Source organism: Gavialis gangeticus, unplaced genomic scaffold (genome assembly GCF_001723915.1).
Source record: "Gavialis gangeticus isolate Ggan-Ray unplaced genomic scaffold, GavGan_comp1, whole genome shotgun sequence".
NCBI lineage: Eukaryota > Metazoa > Chordata > Crocodylia > Gavialidae > Gavialis > Gavialis gangeticus.
Genome location: NW_017729034.1, coordinates 35,218,290 through 35,227,757, shown reverse-complemented (window position 1 = coordinate 35,227,757; position 9,468 = coordinate 35,218,290). Strand labels below are relative to the sequence as shown.

Genomic DNA, 9,468 nt, shown 5'->3' with positions numbered 1-9,468 from the left:
CGGGGCGGGGTGGGGGGCACTGCCACTCTGGCAACAGCAGTAACATGGCAGCAGTAAGTACAGAGCTCCCAAGGAGCTCCTTTAAGTGTCTTTAAGAAGTGGGTTCAGCATTTGTGAATATTTGAAACCGTAAATGTCAAACCCATGAATAGTGAGGGCTTCCTGTAATTTGTGCTATACTCTCAGCTTTAACTCCCCTTTAGTTGGTCAAAGATTAACACATAGTAACATAAGAAACTAGTATTAACATAGATAAACACTTTTTAAAGCACATTTTCAACTGAGTGTATCAAAAGCCAAGCATTTTTCACTATGAAACAATACATAAATTGTGTACTCACACAATATAGGCATTAAACTTGTTCTTTTGAAACCAGAGAGCTTTTAGCCATATAGGGATGAACATCATTTATACAATCCTCATCTGCATGTGGAAGTCGCAGCAACTTTGTTGCATCATTTTCAGACCTCAGCTAGAATAATGGGAAAGGAGGGAGGCCACCTTAGGCCACATCTGATGAGATTAGTGGTGTTGCTTGAAGTATGCAGGATTGGAATAACAAAGATCTAAGCTGTCATGAGCCCCAGAACCACATTTTCTCCATCATCATGTTTTTGTCCAAGAAGTTCTTTGTCAAAGAGGCTGTTTCCCATTACATCCTCCAGTACTCACTACTTTCCTCAAGTATGCAACCAGACAATGTAAGCAAAAGTTTCAGTTTTGGAACCATTTGTTTCAAAACCTTGCCAAGTAAGCTATCAATCTTCTGTGTTCTATAGTCCCCTTTCTTACTGTTATAATCCTCTTTTGCTACCCACTGGTAGTTCTTATGCCATATGATGAAGGGAAGAGCCTGATAGGATACATGGTCTACTCTGATTTCAAGAGTCACTATGACTTTGCAAAGACTGCCCTCAGTCAGTGTATAAGTGTGTCTTCTCCATTTGTCCATTTTAAAGAAGCCAAGAACATGCCTAATAGTTGTGTAAGAACCTAGAGTTACACTCATTTTGTCTTCTGGTAGAGACTTCTCTTACAATCCTGACTGCATTTTTCCTGCATATTTGTGTTTAATGACCATCCTATTTGTTTCCCTACAGAGATGCATAACAGTCTTGTTGGTTTGCTCCTGGCATTTTTCAAACTGCCTCTAAGTTCAGGAAGAAGAAACTAGTTAGATAGGGTCTCTTGGATATGTTTAGCTCTGTTCTGAAAAGTATTTAGAGCATAATCATTTAGGATTCCAGTGAGCAGTGTCACCTGTGGACTGATGTATGCTGAACAAAAGGAGTCCCATTCAGGTTTCCTTAAGATATGCATAATCTGTTGGTATAAATATCTTTTCCTTCTTTTTGCCCTCTATTTCTGTGAGTTTTCTTTGTACTGATTTCATTCAAGTTTCCAGGCCTGATACAATGAGGTTCTTGATGTCTCCAATTCCTACCAAGTCAGTGGGTGTTAAAGGCCTAATAATGCATCCAGCTATCCAGAACAGCTGCAACACATACAGTCGGTGGCAACTTCTGCTTGTGCAGCTGCAGCAGCAGCTGGTTTTTTTCCATACCCCAAGGCTGGTCCCTGGGATGAGTGGCATAGTCAACCTGGCCCAGTTTTGCAACTGATAGCAGTTGAGGCTATTCACTACCTTGAAGGAACAGGCCTTTTTTGGCTCTTCTCCTTTTGACTGCAGAGGAAAGGGGGTAGTTGTTGCACATGAAAGTTTCAAATTGTTGTTTTGAGACTAAGGGTATGAACAGATGTGGGGCAGAAAATGTGCTCTAATGGAAGCAGTGTGCATTAGTTTGACCTGGCTCTGCAGCGTTGGTATACATTGAGCGCTTCAGCAGGGCTTTTTGGTGCTTTTAGCTAAAGCTGATTCAATTGGCTATTAGATAAAAATGCCAAAAAAACCCACTAAAGCGCTCAATCTCCTACAGATGTGAGGAAAGCCAGGTACAATTAACATGCTGCCTCTTCTGGGCATATGCTGGGCTTGGCATGGGACACACCAGCTTTAAAGTAAGGCATCGTTTGGGGTTTTTTTCCCATGTCTGCAGGCAGCCACAGTGAACAACTGCTCTGACCAGTTAATGAAGATACTCCTTCAGTTTGATACTGAGATATTTTGAATTTTAAAATAAATATTTTATGGTAAGATAAAGAAAATAATCGGGTATTAAATATATCTGACATTAAAGAAAAGTAACAGTGCTAGGAATGTCAGACTGATCTCTGGCTTATTATGATAATTAGTAAAATAGCCATGTGTAATGAGAATTTTTTGTTCTTTTACAGATTACAGTAAAAGGGAACATGGGTTACAAATCCTGGGTCTGGTTCTGTTTTAGTTACACCATTCAAAATCTGTTGACTGAACTAAAGATAAGACTAATGTACATTTTTACAAAAGGAAGGGAATTGGCCAGTCACCTCCATTTTTTTTACATGTCCTTTATCACTCAGTAGTAACAACTTATATTTTTAAATATGTAAGTTTTGTTCTAAGAAAAGCATTTTCCAACTATTTAGTTGGTCTAATAAAAGATGTAAGATTCACCCAAAGAATCTTGTCTGCCTATGTCCTTACACCAACACATCTACAACCTACACCTCTGCAAGTTTCTTTCTGTTACATATGTTGCTAACTTTTTGTATTTACATCATCTTGGAAAAGGAAGTGACCTAGCTAGTTTGTGTTTTTGTTTTGGATTTTGGGGGTTTTGTTATGTCATGTTTTTAGTAAATTGTACTTCAGATTCTCATGCACTAGGTCAGTATTACAAACATGTAAATTTGTGGGCAGCTAGAATTTGCTCATTTGCCATTTCTTAACAATAGCAATCCAACATATAAAAGCAAAAGACTTCAACTGGTGTTCAAATATAAAATCTTTTAATGATTATTTGCTTTTAATGATGACAAATTATCATCGTACATGACAAATTATAGTACATTTTCTGTCCAAAACTTTTTATGGAGACTGTAGATAAGTGTGTACTTGTATTTTGACAATGTTCTATCTTCTTTATACTGGGGGCATGTGTACACTTTACTATGGAGTTGACTAATTAGCTCCACAGTAAAGCATTACTGCGTACGTGTGCAATGCTTTTAGATTGGAATAAACTAATTAACTCCATCACAGGATAGTACTTCCCAACACAAGTGCTATCCTACAGCGGAGTTATTTAGTGCACTGCAACCCACGTATAGACAGTGACTGGGGTTGGCTGGGGCATGAGGGTGCTACAGTGCAGGGGCTGCCTGCCAGCTAGCCCCCGCACTATAGCATCCTTGTGCTCCAGTCAGCTCCTCCACAACACACTGAGCCAAGGCAAAGCAGCTCTGGGCTGGCAGGCTGACCCTCCCAGGGCCCTTGCTAGCTGGGGCTGCTCCGACCCAGTTCAACATGCTGCAGTCCTGGGCACACATGTAAATGCTGCAGCCAGGAGCAATAAACTCCAATGGAAACTGTGCCAGAGTTTATTCAGGCACTAATTACACATGTAGATACACCCACTGTGTATATAATTAACTATTTGATTTCAACTACAATAACATGTTTGCTAATTTAAGGTTTCCTAATATGACAGTTTGTCCACAAAAGAGGCAGTATGGTAACTTCAATTCCTTTGGCTACAGATTGTTTTCTTGCTGTTGCTAATATGAATGTGGGGCAGGCATCAGGGGAAAACAAAAACTTGGAACATTTATAAAAAATGTCTCTTGTTGGCAGCTTTCAGTTTTCTTTGTTGTTTATATCTTAAAATGTTGCTTTCATATGTTTCCTGTTATTCTGCTGTGAAATGACTTCCTGAGATTTCTGAAGCACTCTTTTTATACAGTCTTTAATCAACAGCTGAAAAATCATCTGGTAGGCAAAATCCTCAGGACCAGAACCTTCCCAAGTTGTTCTGACTTCCAGAACACAATGGATTCCACCCCCCCAGCCCCCCATTCCATTTTTGGTTCCAGACCATGATAGCTTCTAAACACTAGATTTACTATGCACTTAAGATGTCGTATAGATTTAAGTTCAGTGACTCCTGTTTGCAGGCCCTAGATCCTTTCCTCTGAATGTTGTATTCTTTTTTCTGTATGTTGAATATTTTCTAAAATTTACTTTTTATACTCAGCATAGAGAGACTTAATTTATGAGGACAAACTTCTCTTAGATTACAGGAGACAAATAGATATTTAATAAGTGAGAAAATAAAGTCTTACTTGTACTTGTTTTGGACACGTTTTATTTTCTTCTTTCATTAATGGCTGGCCATGACAAATTTCTTTCATCAGTGCCAGTAGAAGCTGCAAAAAGAAAGGGGTCCTTTTGCGTGTTATTTCCTACCTGTGCATCTCTTCCAAGCTTCCACTCATTACAGCAATCTCCATCTCTTTCGTGTTGATTCATGTGTCAGTCAAAATGCAGTCTTCCAAATGAGCTGAAATGAAAAATACATTGAGGTTTATCCTTCACTAGGATTTTTTCACATTGTATGCTTTCGTAATCGTTGGGTTACAACCTCATTTTTCAGCCACCCTTGCTTATATGTCTCAGGTTACATTTTTTTCATCTGATTGTACCGTGTCATTTACAAACTTGTAAACACCTAAACAAGTTGAGGACAAGCAATTAGCATTCCACCCAAGTAATACTTTACCACAGCAGCCTGTCCGCTTGCCCCTCAAAAACAAGTTGTCCTGGAGGAGGCAAGATGGTTTTGCTGCAAGCAGCAAAACAATATTTGACACAATGGACACAAAGCTTTCATTTGCATTTAGCTCTCCACAGGAACCTGTCAACAGTCTGCTTAGGGAATAAACCAAATAGCTGGGTTTCATAGCCACCCTCACTCCATCCACTTCTGACTAGCACAGCCCATTCTTGGGCTCCACTTGTCAGAGAAATGACTAGGGTGTGCGAAACAGGCCATATTCAATTTGGATTCAGCCCGAATTGGGGACAGTGATTTGATTCGTTGATTTGGATCACTGTCCCTGATTTGATTCAGCTGAATCTGAAGATTTGATGCTGATTCAGAGAATCAGCGATTCAGACATAGACACAGCTTTAAATATTTTTTCTACATACGTCGAGGTACCAGGTGTGGCTCATGAACGCTGCAATGGTGGGGTGGATGGAGCGTCCCACAGGAATGCGGGGAGCCCCCTGCACACTTGGCAGCAGACCTGGAAGTGGACTGGAGTACTTCCGGTCCACTTCTGGGTCTGCCACCAAGCATGCAGGGTCCACGCCCCCACCTCCCCCGAGTCCCCTCCCGCCTCAACGATTGGCCATGGGGGGACCCTGGGTACCCTCCCAGAACCAGGAGGCACCAGTCACCAAGCCGGGGGGAGGGGGGAGGCAGCGCACTCCCCGGCAGACCCGGAAGTGCTTCTGGTCTACTTCCAAGTCTGCTGTTGAGCATGCTGGGGACCCCCCTGCGCTTCTGTGGGATGCTCCATCCACCCCACCATCACAGCATTCACAAGCCACCTGGTACCTTGAGGTATGTAGAAAAAACATTTAAAGCTGTGTCTATGTCCAAATCTTTCCGAATCAATTCAGAGAGATTAAAGGGTCTCCGGATTTGATTCTGATTCAGAGATTCAGCCACCAAATCAGGCCAAATCGAATCGGGGACCAAAGATTTGCACAGCCCTAGAAATTACACCTGCCTTTTTACTGCTCTTGCCTTCCCACCCTTTTCACTTCGAAGATTTTCCATCCAAGAGCAATGTAGCTTCATTAACATTTGTAGAAATCATAACCTGAATCACTCATAGCTTGAATTACCTGTATACATAACCTAAAACAAGCCTCTTATATTCATTAGTGTTTACTTGGCAGTACTTCCTCTTGCTTTTCTCCTTTTTACATTTCAATTTACTTTGTCTGGGTGTACTGTACTACTCATCTGGCTACTATCCCAGACACTCTGGATGATATCAGTCTATTATGATGCCACTAGAGTATAAGTACAACTGTAAACTGTAGGTCTGCCAAGCAAAATCATTTAATAAGCCTTATAATTTTATTTGAGAGGTGACTCTAAAGGATATATTCAACTGTTGGTGTCTGTGAATTTCCACATGTAATGTCCATTAATGTTGAGCTAATATTTAGCAAGTGCTTTAATATTTGGAACCACATTTTATAATGGAGAGTCTCCCAATTTTGAACCTACACTTATTTCTTCTTCTTGGTAACAGTTGTGTTTGCATGGAACAATATGATGTCCACTGTCCTAATTTCTAGGTCACTTTGCAATGTGCAGTTTTGTTTGTTTTTACTACCCATAAGTTTCGTATCCTCTGCACATTTGATCATACAAAAGGAAAACTATCAACATGGAGAGCTATGTAATTTGTATTTGGGGAGAGATACGCTATTTAATTTTTAATTCTGCTCAATAAAAAGGGTACTGTCAACACTAAGAGTGTTCAGAATATGAAGTACCTACTGCTTAAAAACTCCCTGGGCGCTTGTACATGCAACAATGTCATGATGCTCACATGATGAAAATTTCCCTTTGTATGGCTTAATGGCATTACACGTACAAAAGTTTTGGTGGTTTAAAATGAGTTTGCATTGTTGCAAACTAAACTACATCCCAGTGTAGTTTAGTTTGCAATGTTGGAACTTGGAATGTTGCAGCCACTAGCTCACCCCCTGGCTGCAGGAGACGCAGGCAGGTTCTGCAGAAAGAAAGGATCAGGCCCCTCGCAGCTTCTGCCTTCAGCAGGCTCCTGCAGCCAGCAGGACACCTGGGGCTGCCCAGGAATGAGCTGACTTTCTGCTGGGGCAACATGGGGAGACAGCAGGAAAGCAACTGGGTGTGCTGGCAGCTAGAGAAGAGGGCAGGAACAGGACACAGAGATACCTGGGTGGGCTGCTTGCTTCCCGGAGTCCGTTCAGGCTTCCACCATCCCGTGCACCATCCCCGCCACTTTCTCTGGCCGCCAGCACACCCAGCTGCCCTCCCTGCCACCTCCCTGCAGTGCCCCAGGGGCAAGCCAGCTTGTTCCTGGGCAGCCCCAGGAGTCCTGCTGGCTGCAGGAACCTGCTCAAGGCAGAAGTAGTGAGGGGCCCAGTCCTTTATTTATGCAGAGCCTTGCCCACCTCTCCTGTGGCCGGGGGCAAGTTGACAGATTAGTTCTCCTCCGCAGCTGCAGGAGAGGTGGGCAGGCTCCACTGGGGGGGAAAAAAAGGATCAGGCCCCTTGCCGCTTCTGCCTTCAGCAGGTGCCTGCAACCAGCAGAACAATGTCATATGTACAGTGTTGGAAAAATAAAACCCACCTTTCAATTTAGGGGGCATAGAATGCAAACCTAAGACCTAAAACCACATCATGTGTACGAGTGCCTCCTAATGTTTCACCACTAGGACAGAAGTAACACTGCAGGCAATCAGAAAGTGTTCCACAGCCTACAGAGTGAAAATTAATGCAGTAAACTCTTTGGAGAGTAAATGCCTGTGCAATAGACAAGCACAGATGCACTCACATATATATATGTGTGTGTGTGTATATATCTATCTCAGCATTGGAATTAAATAGGTGTTAATACAACTAATAGAAATCAGTAAGTTTTTCAAGTCTCTCTAAAAATCCCTTGCCCTTTTAATAGCTTAACTTTAAATGTCATGGCTGTTATGATGTCACCACCTCACTATTTCCAACTGAGACAGGGCCTGACAATTTAATGAGAAAAAGGGGGGAAAAAAGGAATTAAAGAAATGAAAAATCCAGGCCAACTGTACCTTACCAAAGAGGCAGAAAAGGCACATATATAATTTTGTTTCCATTTGCTGGTTAGCACTGAGGGAGAAGGGGGTTGGGTTGAGGATGAGGGTGACTGTTTTTGTTTGCTTATTTTTTAAGTGATCACAGCTTTGTTTTCCCAACAGAAGATACAGTACCAAAGAAGGTGGTGTGCCACTTCAATGGAAAAACATATGCTGATGAAGAACGTTGGGACATTGACAGCTGCACACATTGCTACTGTTTGCAGGGTCAGACCCTTTGCTCCACTGTCAGTTGCCCACCTCTCCCATGTGTAGAGCCCATCAATGTTGAAGGAAGCTGTTGTCCCATGTGTCCAGGTAATAAGAACATAGCCCTAAATTGGACAAGTTATGTTGTTTTTCAAGGTTGTAATCAGCTTTTTATATAAGCTGTGATTCATACAGAGTGCTGCATATTGAAGATATCAGGAGTGTTTCTTGTATCACAAAAAACAGCAGCACAGGATAATTGAGGAACTAAATACTCACTGTAGATAGACAAACACCGTACAATAGTATAGCTCTTGAAACCTGTGAATTAAAAAACTAACTGCTTGCTTTTCTTCACCAACTGACTTATTCATAAATTTTGGGAGAAGAGGGGAAAGCAAAGCATGATGGTCAAATGGAAGAAGATATATTTGGATTCCTCTGTAGATCTACAGGTGTCTGGCATTTCTTTTGCCCCAGCAATTGGGAATTTCTTCCCAAACTGATTTTATAAAAAACATACTTTTGATATAATGGGACAATTTCTTATGTCCAAGTGAATCAAAGGAATTTGTTGCAACTTCCTTATTCTGGTTCTGACTTATTACTGCAGATTTGCACTTTTATTTCTGTCAGTTGATAACCTCTAAAAGACTATCTGTGAGTTGAGCTTCAGCTCTTCCCTTTTCAAACCCATTATATACCTCAAATATTGGGAACTCAAATACTTCTTACTACAACCTTATTTGAAGACAACTCTACACCAGTTGGGAAAGTTCAGCTGTGTTCCTGGCCTTTAATGTTGGTAGAGTGGGATTAATGGGAGCAGAATCTTGGAATCTAAGGAATATGACATAGTATATTACTACAAGATATTTTAACCAAAAAATCCACCTCTGAGGGCTGTTCCATACAGTTCTCAATGGTATAATAGCACTGGGCTACAAGCAGTAGTATCCTGTACAGTATGAAATGAACAGCAACCTGTAACCTTCCACATGTGTTCAGCAAGCAAAAATACTCTAACAAATAAAAAAGAATTGATAGCAGTAATGATGAGGGCTTCCAAAGTAGCAGTAAGATCCAGAGGGTTAAAAGACTACCGATCCAAAAAAGCCCAGAACCCACAGGTAGATACAGCAAAATGGTGATGATTTTATGATTTATGAAAAAATGTATTTATCCTATTTGCAGAGATGTATGTACCTGAGCCCACGAACATCCCTATTGAGAAAACAAATCACCGAGGAGATAACGAACTCGAAGCACCAATTTGGCCTACACCCAGTGAAAATGACATTGTCCATCTCCACAGAGGTAAGAGCTGACAAAAGTCATTAACTGTACTTTGTAAGGTCTGTAGTTCCTCCCTATGTTCGTTTGCTGTATGAAAAAGCTAGTTGTTGGCTTCCTTCCATATGTTTACAAAGGTCTAGGCATAATTTCTGCAGGATAAATACAAGTAAACGAA

At 41.3% G+C, this 9,468-nt stretch overlaps 1 protein-coding gene across 2 annotated transcripts in view; it reads left to right on the top strand.

Moving 5' to 3' along the window:
* CRIM1 (cysteine rich transmembrane BMP regulator 1) overlaps positions 1 to 9,468 on the top strand; it is a 509,439-nt gene that overhangs the window by 473,007 nt on the left and 26,964 nt on the right. For both annotated transcript variants that reach the window (XM_019527120.1, XM_019527119.1), the window contains 2 exons: positions 7,911 to 8,105; positions 9,192 to 9,236. In XM_019527120.1, the coding sequence (XP_019382665.1) occupies positions 7,911 to 8,105; positions 9,192 to 9,236 (240 nt within the window). The remainder of the gene's footprint in view (positions 1 to 7,910; positions 8,106 to 9,191; positions 9,237 to 9,468) is intronic.